We start from the raw sequence: 17584 nt of genomic DNA, 5'->3' as shown, positions 1-17584 counted from the left end.
TTAATACAAAAATCAAATTAAACAAAGAAAGTCTATTTTCCAAAAAAAACTTGTACATTTGAAAAATTCAATTAAAAAACAGCAAATGGTTTAATATTTCGTATAATGTCCTTTGGCATTGAAAGTGTCGATTTTTTTGTAACATCTGGTGTAATTTCAATCCATATCCTCTGTATTGCATCTTTTAACTGTTCTGTATTTTTTACTTTCCTTTCCATCAACTTTTTTTTCAACATGAGACCATAGATGTTCAATTTTATTTAAATCCGGACTTTGAGGTGGATGAGGGAGTTCCTTTTACACGTTATACAACAACCTTTCCTTCACTATCAACGAGGAATGTTTTGGGTCATTGTCCTGAACGAAACTAAAATCTTTTTTCAAGAAGTTCAGAGGTAATCAAACTTATTCATTGTCAAATATTTTATATCAAATGAAGTTTGTTTGTTTTCCATTTTTTTTTAAATTCTTATGAATTTTAAACAAATTATTACTCTGGCAACGTTAAAAAACTAAACCTTTCAAAAAAGAGAGGATCTGATAAAGCCTACTGGATAACGGTTCTAAAGGTGTTAAATACAAACAAATCAATGAACAAATTTAATCCCTCTTTGAGCTCTACAATTTTTCAATTTTGCATTTTTAATTTTCAAATACGAAAACTGAAGCTTCAAAGAGGAACTGCCAAATGGGAGTCCATTGAAATGAAACTTCATTTACGAAAACTATATTATAAATGAAACAAGTTTGCAGTTGATATCTCTCTTTGTTCTTAAGATATTTAAGTAAGACATCTATTTTTATCAATTTTTGGTAATATATTTTTTTGAATAATGTGAAGATAAAATGTATTTATCATGAGATATACGAAGTGTACATTTGTTTAAAACTGTTGGTATCTCAAACTTACTTAAGGTAGCGCTAGAGTCCTGTGTGAACTAGGGCCTTACCCAAAAAAACTTCCCATCTAGCTGGGTCCCTAGCTAGATGTCTCCAGTTTCGCGCTCCAAGTTGGATGAGGTCACTTTTCACTTGATCCGCGGTCTTCCTCTATTGCGCTGTCCTGTCTGTGTGGATTCGAAGACTATCCGAGCCGGAGCATTGGTTTACATGCGCTCTACGTAACCCAGCCATCTTAGTCATTGGACTTTTACCTTAAGTCTACGTTGCTGTACAGCCCGTACAGCTCGTCGTTCCATCTTCTCCTCCACTCCCCTTCGATGCATACGGGACCGTAGATCACACGGAGAACTTTTCTTTTGAAGCGAACCAAGATGCTTTCATCGGCTTTTGTCATAGTCCATGCTTCTGCACCGTATAGCAGGACTGGGATGAAAAGGGTCTTATATAGCGACACTTTGGTCTCTCCAGAGAGAACTTTACCACTCAATTACTTTCTTAGCTCAACGAAACAGCGGTTAGCAAGAGTTATTCTGTGTTTGATCTCAGCGGTGGTGTTGTTTTCTGCGTTTATAGCGGAGCCCAAGTAGACGAAGTCCTCGACTACCTCAAAGTTACGTCTGTCGATGGTGACGTTTTGACCAAGACGTCGGTGTTGTATGTAATTTCTTGACGACAGCATGTACTTTGTTTTGCCCTCATTAACCGTTAAACCCATTTTTGCCGCCTCTGCCTCAATACTCACAAAAAGCCCCATTTACATCACGCTGAGTTGTTCCGATTATGTCAATGTCATCAGTATATGCTAATAATTGGACAGACGTGTGAGCTCTGCACTATTCTTTTAAGCACGATGTTAAAAAATCGCATGACAGCGCATCACCTTGTCTAAAACCTTTTTTGACATCGAAAGGTTATGTTAAATTGTTTCCAACCTTTATGGAGCAGCGTGAATTCTCCATGGTCATCCTGCACAAACGAAGGAGTTTGGCAGGGATGCCAAAACTATACATGGCTCTATACATGATAATGATGAGCTGAGAATAATTGCAAACATTTTTGCAAAGTACTTCAAAGATGCTTTTGTAGATTATAATCTTATTAGTTTTCCTAACACATCTACCACTGTTATAAATTTCCCCCAATGAAGTGAAGATACTGTCCCGAATAGTATCCTACAACTTGACGAATGTTTTAGTGCTGGTCCCGACGGTGTACCATCATTCATTTTAAAGAAATGTGCTGCGTATTAAGCACACCCGTTATGTGTTATTTTCAACACGTCTTTAAGTAACTCGCTGTTTCCTTTTATCTGAAAGAGCTCCTTCATAATAACAGTACACAAAAAAGGTTCTTAAAACGAAATAATGAACTACCGACCTATTGCTAAACTGTCTGTGATACCTAATCTATTTAAGTCAATCGTATGTAGCGTCCTTGCTTTTCACTGTAGTTCAATTTTCTTTGATAACCAACATGGTTTTGTTAAAAAGCGTTTAACGGTTACTAATCTTTTTAACTTTACGTCCTTTTGTTTAGATAAAGATTGTATCTTTACTGATTTCAGCAAAGCCTTTGATAAATTCTGTCATAAAACATTACTTTTAAAACTATCACAGCAAGGTTTTAACGACAGTTTCATAAACAGGATATCTTCATATTTGCAAGATAGACGTTATAGTGTTAAATTTAGTAATGAGTGTTCAAGTTAATTTGTTGTGAATTATGGTGTCCCCCAGGGTAGTCACCTTGGCCCTATTCTATTTGTTTTATTAATAAATGACTTGGTTTCGATCATACAAAATTCGTCTATCCTAATATATGCTGATGACATTAAAATTTAAAAAAATTAACTCTACATCTGACTGTCTTCTCTTGCAAAAAGACTTAATATTATTCAGGGAATGGTGCAATAATAATCGTCTTGTTTTAAATGTTAACAAATGTAAAACCATGAGTTTAGTTTAACACGCAAAAAAGCTCCAATCGTTTTTAGTTACATGTTTGATTCTTGTCTTTTAAGTAGAGTATATGTATTTTCTGACTTACATAGTTATTGTCTTAGATCCTTAACTAACATTCAATGAACATATTAACTTCATAGTTATAAAAGCAAATAGAATTATGGGCCGTGATTTCCGTGATCCATATGTTTTAAAATTACTTTTTGTTTCATTTGTGATACCAGTCCTGGAATATGCTTGTACAATATGGAAAGAAAAGATTTTTGCATTTTTGTCTACGATCCCTTCCGTGGTTTCATGATATTCATACATTACCACCTTATTCACAGAGACTTTCTCTCATAAATCTTCCTTCTTTGACAAATCATAAGATGTACACGCAGTATGTTTTATTGTTGGAATAATAAATGGACAAATTTCATCACCATCAGTTCTTGGTAGCTTAAACTTTAGTTTTAGTCGTTCAAGTATAAGACTCCAGAAACCATTAAATACCAATTTTAGCAGATCAAACTATAGTGTACATAGCCCCTTAAATCAATTAATTAAATAATTAATTAATAATAAATTTTACTCTTGTAGTAATTCACCAAATGATAATATAAAAAGTATATTTCAAATTAAAATTTTTCAACAGTCGAGTTTAAGTTTTTAGATGTTAAGTATATATTACAAATTTTTAACGTTTGTATTTAAAGAATTATAAATAAATATATCAGGCGAAAAGTGTTTTGTTTACATAATCAGCTGTCATAGAAATTCATTGAATTATCAAACTTCAAACATATAAGCACATACATATTAAACAGTAAATCACCAAATTTTAAACGAATCAAACTTTCAACTATATTTATTAAACTGCCTATAAAATTCAACACCACAGAATTCAATAAAATGAATTTCGTTTTTTTTAATTTAAATATTTGCTGCATAAAAAAACAATTGATTTCCAACTAAAATCACATTCAGTCGAAAACTATATCACTTGTGCTAAATTTATAAGTCAAGACATCTTGACTGTCTGAAGAGTTATTTTTTCTTTCTCCATTTCACTTTCGTGTATTTTTTTTATACCTAAAACGTAAATTAATGTATGGATATTAATATACTATTTTTTTAATAAGGTAAAACTATTCATTAAATTCAGATGGTTAAACTTTAATTAACTTTTGTGAATCATTACTGGCTTTTTAGATATGTTTACTTTCGCATCAAGAATATCGTCGTTTTCTTTGTTGGATATCATTTTAAATAAAATCAACGGCCGATTAACACGTGCCAGAGCTTGGCGCTTATAGCCAATTTTTTTTTTTTAAATTAAATCAAATTTGTTTAATTACTTGAAAAATTAATTAAGAACCTACAAGTGGATAAGTTTTACATAAGAACGCGAAAGCTATTAAAAGAACACCAACACTCAAAAAACACTGCACAAATCATAATCAGGCAACCTTCCGAAACAAGAAGGTAATTATATAATTATTCAATAAATTGCTCTTCATTTTTAGAATGGAACAAGACAACAACAACAGCAACAAGAATCAAAATTTCAAAATTCAAAACACCTATTAATTTGTATTGAAAGAAAAAAAATTGTAATATTAAAGTGCATACCTTCTCTCATAAGCATACATGACTTCCAAACCAATAATATGCACATTGCACACGATACTTAACCATGTCATCCTACATCTACACGTTCCTACATTTAAACTATCAGATCTTACCTACTGACTTACAGTGCTCCAGCATGGTACTGTACAGTATATTTGCAGCAATGTACATGTAATATTGACTATCGTCCAGCTTTAAGAAACCAGAAAGTTCAATGAGGAAAAACTAAGCGAACGAGTTCGTTCATCAACTCTAAGTCGAAGTCGAAGTCTAAGTATAAGACGAAGTTGAAGATGAAGACGAGACCCGCTTTCCGCTAACTTTTAAAAGAGTTGTGTCTTCTATCTATTCGTCATCGGTACCCTGAAGTGTTCGGTTCGATGGTCAGTGTGTTTAATTTTATCCATACATATTCGTAGTACGTACCTTCATCGCAAAACTTCAAATTTAAAGAGAAAAAATAAGACATTTTGTTAATAATTGAATCATATTGTTGCTTATCATAAACAAAATTAAATAAAAAAAGTCTAGTGCCTATAGTGGGTGAAGTGTTTCATCAACAAGTTGCCACACTTGTGCTTCTTTATAAGTATCATGTTTCTCATACTCGATTAAAGTGGTTTCTTTATAGCCATTAACCAATTCTCTATGGTCACTGAGTTTCGAATTTAAATTCAAAAAAACAATTGTTATTAAAAAAAAAAAGAATTAACTAAATAACAACGAAAAAAATAAAACGATCGAAGACAAACTGTAAAATCAAAACTATACACCGGTAAATTCCGTGAGGCAAAAGATTTCGCTCCATTTTCACATAGATACCCATTCAACTTGTTATTCTTCTTTGAAAATAGAGTGCGCTTCGAGCAGCAAACGTTAAAGTTAAGTGCAGTCTGCATCAATGCTGAATGTTGTGCAGTGCAGTGGATAATGAAGTGTTACTTAAAAAAATCAAGCTATCGACCGATTTTCACAATTTCACCGTCACAGTCGTCCGTTTAGATTTGCTCGGCATAGAAGTGTGTCCAGAAATGGTGTTTTAAAGTTTACCACTCGTATGTTATAGAACTCTTATAGAAGCTCCTTCATTTATGATAATTGTTTTCATACCCCGAGGATGCATAACAAGTCGGATTTAATTTAAAAAAAAAAAACTTAGCTTAAATTGTCAATCTAAGAAGAAACCAAAGCATTGTGTATATACCTTGATAAGAGATACCCATCTTCAAGTTAAAGATACAAAATCTATCTTCACTTTCTTTGTTCTTGATTATTCAAAACATACAAGAAAAAAAAATATACATAATATTATTATGAAGGTGGGTTGTGTTATTGTCTTTGTTTCAAATTCTCAGCGATTTTTGAGTGTCTTAAAAGTGCTTATTAAATATTTTTGTTTATAATAATTTTTGCTTAAATCTATACATATATCACATAATAATTAATTTCTCACACACAACTTCTGCATCAAATATAAAATCACCATCACCAAAATAAATCTCACTATATCCTCAAATAGACGAAATTGCTTTGCATGCAAGAGTAGTTGGATTGTTATAAAACTAGAGTTAGACCGATAAAAATAAATCCAACATAATATTTTTATTCATGTTTAGCTATTTCTCAACGATAAATGCTAAAAAAGGATTACTCGGCAAAATGACAAGTTTGACGTCGTTTCGACGAACCAAGATGAAAGCATCGTCATCATCGTCGTCGTCAAATTGTGATATTCGTTCAATAGTTAATGAGTTCAGTGAAAGCAACGATAATACGGCCACAACACTTGCATCTAATGAATTCATTTTGGCCAATGACGATGGCGGTGGTAATAAAAATGCAACCATAGACAAACTAGAGCAGACAGATGAGAACAATAAGATTCTAGTGCGTAAAGAGCGGAATAATAGACGAAGTGTTGTAAGGTAATTTGTTCATATCTTTTCTTTTCGTATCTTCTACTTTTGTTCTTATTGTTGTTGTTGTTTTTTTTTCTTTTATCATCTTGTCAACAAAATTAACGTTTATGTTAGTTGGTAAACCTGCAACAGCACTTGCACCTTTTTTTTAATTTTATGTATCTTTTATGTGGTTAATTATTTATTCAATCTTTACTCCCTTTCTTTTCACTTCTTCCTTTTTCTTCTTTCTGTTCGTGACTTGTTTCGTATTTTGATGATCATATAGAAGATACTCACCATATCATTTCGTATATTGTCATTATGTAACTGTTTAAAATCAAAGTGAGAGTTATTGTCTTTTGTAGGGAAACAATAACAAACTAAGACATGAAGAAAAGATACATCCATATACTAGATAGATACTTACGTATAGATACATAAATATATCGGAAAGTTGAATCGAAAGTATATCAAACGGTTATTTGGAGTTACTAAAAGATGTATTTACCACTATGTGCATTTAATTAAATCAAATCAACCAACTAATGGGTATACTCGTATACTGGAATTTATCAAACAAATTACCAAGTTATACAATATTAATTGATAGGTTGAAATTAAAATGTTTTTAAAAATCAAAATGCTTTGCTTACGGTTGATATGCGTTAGCGATTGAATACAATAGATTATGATGAGGGCAATTTATTGAACATTCGTACTTAGCTTATGGTATTTTTGATTTTAGGAAATAATTGCTCATATATTTTGCTATGCTTAATTTTTGTTGGAAGTGTTGGAGACGCAAATGGAAAGTTGTAGTTTATTAACATCAGCTGTTGAAATATATTTGTTTTGATTTCTTATGCTGGGGAAAAACTAGACGATAATCACTTGCATAAGTGTAAACTAAATATTTAGTTTTGAATTAGCAAACTGCAAAAAGAAATATTGTTCATGCTTTGATTTGTACTTACTGTATTTCTAGTTTTTAGAACCATTCCCTGTCTCTTCTGAATTCTTGTGGAAATTCGGTTTGAAACCAATAAATTATTAGACAGCCAATATCTATATATTGACTGGAACAGAATAGAAATAGAATTTGGGACATTAAATCAAATCAGAGTTGTAAAGTACTTAAGTACATTTGGACTGCATACTTTTTAAGTACCAAATACCGGGTGCTGTAGTACCCGTTAAATGATGGTTAGTGGGTTGGACTTCATGGCAGAGGTCTTCGGTTCGATCCTTTCTCACGGGTACGGACTCTTGCGAAGAACTGACAAATCCTCCAAGAGTAATTCTTGTCATGAAAAGTGCTTTTTCAAATCAGCCATTCGGACTTGGCTTAAAACTGTAGGTCCCTTTCATCCTTGATATCATTACTCGCACACAGGAATGGTTGAGAGTTGTAAGTCACTATGGCTCTAGTTCTTAGCCGAGTGTTGCGCCACCTGGTTTATTAACTTCCCATAGGAAGTTATTGTAGTGGGTCCGATTTGTCAAATTGAAAATTTGACACTTCTCGACGTTTTAAGGTCCCAAGATTCGAAACAAAAGATTTTTAGAAAGATGTCTGGGCGTGCGTGTGTACATTATATGCGTTCGTACATCCGTACGTTCGTGACATTATTTTCGTCGTCCATAGGTCAAGAACCAGAAGAGATATCGATTTCAAGTAAATTTTCTTATACAGATAATAAGGCAGAAAGGGCTCTCAAGAAAATTGAGTGGGTGGTTTTTTCATAGCAGTTTAAAAAAATGAGACAATTTTGGTTAACCCCAAAATATCTCATGAACCAATGACGCTAGAGACTTGAATTAAATTTTATATTATATATTGTAATGTGATACAAAACAAGTATATTTTTAGAAAAAAATACAATTAACGGTTATTATAAATAAAAAAAAAAAAAACTAAAAAAAAAAATTGTTAGCTCGAAAATTTTACTACTGAAATATGATTTCATCTTCAAAACAGTTTTGTGCAACGAAGAATAATGTTTTTGATATGTGATAAAATTGTGAGAAAAATCTAATTGACAGTTTTTTCATATAAAATTAAAGCCTAAAAAAAACATTACTCAAAGTTGGTACAAATTGAATTTCAACTCAAATATCTTTTCAAAAACTTGAGATTACTGCTTCAAACTTATTTTGTCTTATGAGAAATATTGTTTTCAACATTCCGAAAAATGTTGAGAAAAATCGAATTGACAGTTTTGTTTACAAAAAATAAAAACCCCAAAAAAAATGTATAAGAGTTGGTAAAAATTGATTTTCGAATCAAATATATTTTCAAAACTTTGAGGTATTGACTTTAAACTACTTTTATCATTCAAAAAATATTGTTGCAGATATTCAGTAAAATTTTGAAAAAAACCGAATAGACTGTTTTTTTTTACAAAAAATTAAAAACCGAAAAAAAAAAATTTAACAAAAGTTGTTAAAAACTGATTTTCGGCTCAAATATCTTTCTAACTACTTTTTACTTATAAGAAATATTGTTTTCAACATTAGGAAACATTTTTAAAACAAATAGAATTGTAATTTTTTTTACAAAAAATAAAAACCTTAAACAAAATTTATAAAATTTATAAAAGTTGGTAAAAATTGTTTTTCGACGTAAAAATGTTAGACATTGGCTTGAAACTAATTTTATCTTATAAGAAATATTTCGATAAAATTTTAAGAATTGACAGTTTTTTTTATAAGAAATAAAAACCAAAAGAAAAACGGTACTAAAACTTGGTAAAAATTTACTTTCCATTTAAATATTTAAATAGCTTTTGAAAAGTTAAAAATATTGGCTTCAAACTTATTTTATTTCACAGAGAATATTATTTTCGATATTTATAAAATAAAATCTACAAAAAAAATACTACGCAAATTTGGTAAAAATTGATGCATATATACAAACTTTTAAGCAAGTGAAATCGACAGGCGGGATGGGAAGTTATCAGTATGGGTCGCATTCCAGCCTCTTTTTTATTTATTTATACTGGATACTGGTGCTGGTACTTCAAAAAATCAAGTACCTGAAACTTGTTAATCGCCAGTACCAGAACTTACTTTACTTCTACTTTTACTAAGTACTGCAATACTTTCAAATAATTTTTCAAGTACTTTGGATGTATTTTACTGGATAATGTGATGTTGACAAGTACATTTTAAGCATTTTTGAAGTACTAATATTGGTGATCTTCAAGTACCAAGTACATGGTCCTTCATTTTTTAACTAAAAGTAACCGGTACTTGTACTGATCTGAATCAAATTATAGATTATTACCTTGTTTCTAAATACAAGATAAATTGTAAAGTCTATAATATAATTAAAAACTCATTACGATAATATTAAAGCAATACATTTCTGTATTCTGTTTTTTTTTTTCAACGTGTTTAATGGCTGCCGAAAAAAATAATTTGAAAAAATAAAGAAAACTCTTTATATACAATTTTGACTTGTTGTTTTAAAAAAGAAACTTACATCTTTTGAAAAACTTTCTAATTTTTTCGATACTCTTCTTCTAAATTTTCTGGCATTTTTTTTTTCTAGTTAAAGGAAAGGTATAAACCATACACTGTACTTCGTTCGAACTATTGTATAAAATTTCTATATCTGCATTTTTGTGGTACCTTAAGAAAACCAGTTCTGCAATGGTTTTGAGCATGAATTCATTTGTAGAAAATTAAGAAGCCGTTTAGTTGTATTATTTGAAAACATACTCGCTATGTTAAAGTTTTAATTACAAAAATAAGCATTAAAGTGTGTGTTTAGCGATGTATCTGCTTGGCAACTCTATAGGATTCGGGATAAGTGTGTAAAGTTTCAAATTTTTAAAATATAAAAGCCTTTAAGAACATCTATTCTGAATCATGACGCTAAGCTGAGTTTAAGATTTAAAATAGTTTTACTTAGAGATTTAGAAACTAGGCATGAAATGCCTTTTTTGGCTTTATTTTCATTTCGATTTCCAATGAATTTCTTAAAACTTTACTCTGGCACAATTTTCAATATTTCCCCAAAAAAAATCTCTATTTTTTATTTGAACCACAAAAATGTCTGGTGTTATTCCCAAAAACACATTTTTGTAGTAATTTCCGGGATTTGTTTTATTCTAACATCACAAAATTTAATGAACAAAAATTCAACAAATTTATTTATAGAAAAGCTTCTGTCTTCTGCCGTTACTTTCTTGTCGCAATTTTTGGGATTCTGGGTTATAATAACCTTTTGAATTCCATAAACTAACTTGAAAATGAACTTAAAATAATATTTTGTTTACCTCATTGCGTAATTTTGAATAACATGAACATGTATGTATATGTTTATTAAAAATAATGTTTACAAATTATTATTTAATGCTCCTTTTAAAATGAATTCGAAAAAAAATAATCAAATTTTTGCTTTTGCCTTGAATATGTCAGTTTCGACACAGCTTTTGATTTGCGCGAATTCCATAGTTGAATTATTTTTTGAATATTATGAATATGAATATTTGGTAACACCGCAAAAATTAAAAATATTTCAAGTTGGAGTTAATTGATTTTTTGGCTAAATAACATTTCTAAAAAGTAATTAGTACGAATTTGTAATTTTTGCTTTAAAATCTTTTATTTCATCTTTATATGAATCAGCCCAAGGAATTTGCTTCAAAATGCTTTAGTTCAGAAAAACTTTCAGTAATAATATGCATATAAATATTATAAAAAAAATATAACTTAATTTTGCAATTAAATCGATAAATATTTTTAAACCAAACCCTTTGTGTTTATGTGTATTTATGATCGTTTAATTTTTACAAACTTCAACCTTGACATGTTACTTTCAAAATCGAGGCCTACATTATGTGTTTTTGTTTAATTTTATTTTTGTTTAAGAAAAACAATAACAAAATTGGCTAATTTAAATCCCATTTTACATTCAAAAATAAAAGCTCGTTTGCATGATAATGCATATAAAGATCGAATTGAATTATAATATCAAACGTATTTACCAAAACAAAAACAAATGATTGAAAAATGACACTTTTGTTTTTAAGGCGTCATCTTGCATCTTAATTCTTTTCTCTAGGATTGCAAAAATTAAAAGCGAATTTCAGCACCTCATCGTTATGATTCATAATAATATGAATTTGATTTTCAAAAAATAGTATAATATAATATTTTAAAATTAAAAACACTATTACAAAAAAAAAACTTTTTAAATCATGTAACTAATTCGTTTATTTATAAATTATATTTTATAACAAATAAGTTTCCAATTTATGTTTTGTCAACTAGGCAGACGGCTTTTTTTGATTTTTGTAAACAATGTAAATTATTTAAGACGATCAATACAAATCTATCTAATCTAATCTTACGAGTATCTAATATTTAAACATTTTTTCACAATTCAACAAATTTGTTTAATCTTTTCCAGTTAAATAAATATTAATATTATTTATACCTCAAAACTCTTTAAACTTTGCAATTTTAGGCGCACATAGCAATGAAAATACGGAAATGTTTTTGAATTACAGGGGCACCAAGTTTGACAAGATACAAAATACACGATTTCTTTGGAATTAGTCTGAACATAGAATACATTCATGTTAAGTAAATACCAGTAAATCAGAAATAAATATTGCTTATACGCCATACATCATTTGATGTATTTCCTGTATTTAATTAAGATTGCCGAATTTCAAACGCATAAAAAAAGTAATTGTTTGTGATACACACTATTAACTTCTTATGGTGGTGATCTTGCAAATGAAAGCCCTTCTATCATTTTTCTATATTTTATTGTAAAATACCTTTCAAAATGCTCAATGCAATCAAGATAAATATAATAATATGGGCCAATTGCTTTCAAATACACGAAAAAATGGTTTAGTTAATCAAATAATATTTTTATATTGCTTTAACTAAAGTTTGACCGTCAACAAAAAAAAACTTTTAGAAATATAATCGATAATTGAGTTTAGTCGGAATTGAGTTTAGTTACACAAAATAAGAAAAGATTTGAAATCAATTAAATCGAAACAATTCTGAAATTAAACAAATCTTGAACTGTTTTTGGTTTATTTATTTTTTAACTAAATTGTGCATAGGTTCCTTTTTTTCCTAATGCTCACACTGTGTCTTTGGCATATTTAAAGTATATTCAACAATTTTAGTGTTCGCTAATTATAAAAAAAAAAACATTTATCAAGTAGTTTCATAAATTAGATATAACAAAATTTTTCGCAGATTGTATTACTTTTAAATTCTTAAACAGGATGTTGCAATCCTGTAACGTTTATTTTTGCTGTGTTTTTCCACTTTTGTCGTTAATTTCTTTGGGGAAGTTTTCATTTTTACTTATGTTCATTTACGATCATCGTAAAATTAAGGTGATTTCCCATATTTCGAATACAAAGTTTTCGTTTAAGCTGTCAAAAATCTGAGAATAAGGTTTTTAGAATCTGATTTATCAATTAGTTTCTATAGCACAATTTTAATGTGTAGGTCATTTAACTTCTGGCTTTGAAATTGTCTTAATATTTTACTTTCCCGTTTCTTAAGCCTACTGAACAAATTTTCAAATATACGTATTTGAAATATGTAACAAGCTTAGTTCATTCAAAATTTAGTACGAAAGACTTTAATAGCACATGGGTTTAATTTCGCCATAGTTTTTGTCAATAGAAATTGACAAAACCTTAAAGAGTTACACTTGACGGGAAGAGTGCATCCTCAAACTAGCCGTTTCGATTCGGCATAAAAACCGTAGGTCCCCTCCATATCTGACATTAATCTTACAAATTAATGGTTGAGAGCTGTGAGTCACAAGTCCTTCGTTCTCTATAAGCTGTTTTGCCATCTAAAAAAAATTGACAGTCCGTAATTGACGCAACTGACTTTTTTTTAAAGAAATTTGCTAGGCAAATTTAAAAAAAATGTTATCGCATTTTTCGAAGAATACAAGCATCAATGAAAAAGTGATTTCACATAATTCTTTGTTTTCGAAACATGTACAGTAAGTTTGTAAATTGTTTTTGACAAAAGCTTGAGAAAATTAAATCACTTTTTTCACAAACTAAAGACTAAAAGTTTAAAGTCTGAATTCATTTTTTTTGTTGATGTTCTTTCTAACTATGAGTACTTGAGTTATTAACATTTTGTATTTTTTAGCTTAATAAGAACGAAGTTTTAACTAATTTATTAAAAACCATTTCTTAATAAATATAAATAAGTAGATATTAAAAAAACCAATAAGCTTAAACTTAGTTTCAAATCTTTCTCACAATATCCCAGTGAAAAAGTCACAAAATTATGCGTTAAAAATTGTACCCAATTTTTATAACTTTAAATTTTAAGCGAAATGCCAAAAAATCTCGTTTAAATTTACAAATTTGTCATTGACTTCGATTGAAATAGATATCCATTAAACTTTATATCAAACTACTTTGTACACCATTAACAGTTGCGTCAATATATTTGTTTATTTCAGTGCTAATACACAAATGGATAACGATGTCACACCAGTTTATTTAGCTGCGCAAGAAGGACACTTGGAGGTATTAAAATTTTTGGTGCTTGAAGCTGGCGGATCTCTCTATGTACGTGCACGGGATGGAATGGCACCGATTCATGCCGCTTCCCAAATGGGTTGTTTGGATTGTCTCAAATGGATGGTAAGTTAAACTGTACAAAATATATTACCCAAACCTATTGACAAACGATGTAATCTAGTCAGTTAATTACTTGTGGTTTTTTTTCTAATACTTTTCAATGTTTCTTAACTTTTACGCATTACGTGTAAATTGTAATTAGCAACATTTCATTCACATAAAATCGAGACGATATCAATAAAAAGCTTTATTTACATTTTTGTTGGTACACCTGCTTATACATAGCAATGGATTTTCATATTTTATACGGTGTTTATAATTTTACTTCTTGTAAACCTATGTTAACCACATTTAACAAACACGACTTTTAACAAGCAGTTTATACAAAAATCTTCTTAACAAAATTCCTGAAAAAGTAATTGATCAAAAATTTAAAATAAACATCACTACCTACAGCTCAAACTGGTTGGTTCTCAATTTTAAAATCCTTAAAGTTTAAATGAAAAATTGTAATGAATGCACATTCCTATCAATTTTGCGGTAATTGAAAAGTAACATAAAATATACATAGTTTGGTTTAACTTCTGTGCATTTTAAATACACAGAAGGTAAACCAAAATTCAATCAAAAAAGTGCTTAAACGCCATAGTGACCCAATCTTATATGTACCTCAATATTTTGTGATAATCTCATTGTTTTGTAAATATTAATTTGTTAAAGAATTAAATGTAAAAAAGAAAGCTACAATTAAAAAACTGCATTAGACTGATTTTAGAATCAATTTCTTTCGCATGCATTTCTTAAAAATATATAATGTTGTATAAAATTCAGAATCCGATTTTCAATTTTTTTACATTTTTATACACATATAATATATTAAACATTTGTATAGGTCTGAAAATTGGACCTAAGACTCCAACCTCTTCCAAAGCTTAACGGAGCAAGACACATCTGTCACTCAACCAATGTTTGATCTTGTTTTTAAAACATGTAACATTTATTATAGATATACAAACAATTTAAATCAAATGTATCGCATACAAAAAACGATTAAAATAAATTCATCAAGACACCACACCGTGAAGAGGTGTTACAAGAAAATATAAAAGAAAAACAAACGTTGCTTTTGTGAAGTGATTTTCCCTCGCCAATAGCATGGACATTAAATATAATACAAAGTAAAACAGCCTATCAAAACATTCAACTGATGAAGCAAAAACACTAAAAGCAAAGAGTTGCAATTCACCTTTCTAAATAAGAAGTAAGAAATACAAAAAAGAAAATCTACACAAGACAAGCTCAACTTTCTTTTTATATCTTTTGTGCGATGCTGATGCATCTAAAATTGCACTTCAAGCATTCGAGGGGAATAACATAACGAAACATAACAAAATCACAAAGAAATAAAAGAATTTTGAGGATTATTTTGATTGTTTTTCCTACAAAGAAAAATTAATATGTCTTACAATAATCAGCTTTGCAACTTTATTATATTGAAACAAATGATTTTAAAGGTTGATGATTCTTAAAACCTTTTATTTGAAAATTTAGAATTATGCGCGTACTTCACTTTGGTTGGTGACAAAAGTATCTGCTTGAGATTTTATTATGTATTGCACTTCGCAGGGTGTTTTAAATTTATTTTCAGAATATTTATTTTTAATTAAAAGCAAGTCACACAATGCAAAAAAACGCCATTACTAAAAATGGAACGCATCGAAATTGTTTAAATTTACTACAAAATTCGTGAACATTTTGAAGTTATGTACAACCAAATAATACAGTACAGGAAAATTATCCAACAAACGGCAGAACTTTTTCAATAAGTTACCGCTTCCTAAAAAGTCTTCTTATTTTGAAACGGATACAAATATTTTTTGGGAAAGTAAAATGGTTCAAGTCAAGGTTGTTCCAAAATAGTCCAAAATCTAGGTTTTCTTGAAAAAAAAAAATAGCTACACATACACTTGTGTAACCGATACACTTGTGTAAAAGTGAAACAATAATGATTTGAAACAGGATGGCATATGAGATCACGTAAAAACACGATATGTTTTAATAAAAGAAAGGTCTTGATTTATTTAGTCTTTTATACACGAAGTAAACGATGCGAACGTCCGACTAAGGGTCTGTAGAGTTCCAAATGTTTAAATACAAGTTTCATTTCATAATTGTTCATAATTATAACACACAAAAAATTATCAACCATACAAACAAAACGTTAAAAAAAAATTAAATTAACTTGTTAGTTCAGCAAAACTGTTTTCTTTTTATTTTTATTTTATCAAAATCTTAAAGCTAGACAAAAATTCTTTAAAAAACTAGCCCCAATGTGGGTACTCTAAGTTAATCTATCTTATAACTACTGCCTTTCGGCCTAAGAACAATTTGAATGCTAAATAACGAGAACTTAAAGAACTACAACAAAGAAAATTTATAAAAAAAAAACTTGGTATCTTTACCATTGTTTTTTATTTTATATAAAACTTAAAACTAAATAAAAAAAGAAAACCGAAACCCAATATAATTAAATTATAATAAATTAAATTATAATACTTAAGCTGCTTAAAACTAACCAAAACCAATAATACTACTTAAAATTACTTAAAACCCAGAACAGCCACAGATACCTTTTTTATCTAATATAATTTTTTTTTGTGGCACCATAACTGACCCTAACCTAATCCTTAAACCTATGTAAGCCGGCCAAGATCAAATGCCCTAGACAACTTTGAATGACGTTCTCAATTTGAAGCCACCAAAGCTGGTTCTCCTGCCTCACCATATCTCGTCGGTCCCTATCGGAAACAGTCCTACTAAACCAAAGGCACTCGGCTCCGTCCAGTGCGAAGATGTCTAGGCAGTAAAGGAGTTGCCTATCTAAATTTTTACGGCTGACGTGGTAGATAAGCGGAACAGCCTCCCTATCCTGTATCAGCCCTCGATTGTCTAAAAAGAGAAAAGCTTCTGGAGGAATGTTGCAACTTAAACGTGTAGTACTCATTGTTAGTCGACGACATCGCTTTCGCAATGTGACCCCTACCAAGCATCAGCAAGAAATTATCTATTCTGCTTATGTTGGCTCTTTTGCATAGAACCTGGTTGGAATAGTACTGTTTGTACTCTGACTCTGCAGTCCAAGGCAACGTCGCACATATTGTCTCTCAAACACCCGATTTGTTTTCCACTTGAGATGGGGCAACTTTGAACCATACCGGGCACCCATAGGCAATCATCGGCCGAATAAGGGACATGTAGCAAATCACCTTGACCTTTCTGTTAAGACGGCTGCTAAAAAACAACCATTTTGTCAAGGAAAAGGCTCCCCTAGCTCTGGCCAGAGCAGTTCTCATACGTCTGTCGAAATACAAGTACTGATCCAACCAGATGTCAAGGCACTTTACTACACTTTTATTTATTATTTTATCACTAGATCTGTACAGTTCTTTCTCGTATCCCTTGAGGCTCCATAAAGTGGAGTCCTGAACAGAATAGTTTCACATTTCTGAAAGTTGATTTTCAACTTCCATTCTTCGTATTGCTGAATCCTGTCGAAGTCACCCTGCAAAAGTGTCTTGATAACCTCAATTTTTGGGACCATTCTGTACGC

The 17584-nt window shown here is 30.1% G+C and overlaps 1 protein-coding gene across 3 annotated transcripts in view; it reads left to right on the top strand.

Moving 5' to 3' along the window:
- Positions 1–17584, top strand: part of LOC129948030 (probable serine/threonine-protein kinase DDB_G0282963) — a 43780-nt gene that overhangs the window by 9315 nt on the left and 16881 nt on the right. For 2 of the 3 annotated variants that reach the window (XM_056058838.1, XM_056058837.1), the window contains exon 3: positions 13854–14037. In XM_056058838.1, the coding sequence (XP_055914813.1) occupies positions 13854–14037 (184 nt within the window). Of the gene's footprint in view, positions 1–4916; positions 5798–6094; positions 6404–13853; positions 14038–17584 lie in introns of those variants that run through there. The other variant, XM_056058839.1, reaches the window with a different exon arrangement.

The sequence above is a fragment of the Eupeodes corollae genome, chromosome 2 (assembly GCF_945859685.1).
Source record: "Eupeodes corollae chromosome 2, idEupCoro1.1, whole genome shotgun sequence".
In the NCBI taxonomy this organism is placed as follows: Eukaryota; Metazoa; Arthropoda; class Insecta; order Diptera; family Syrphidae; genus Eupeodes; species Eupeodes corollae.
The sequence above is the reverse complement of the archived record's forward strand: the minus strand, read 5'-3'. Positions and strand labels throughout refer to the sequence as shown.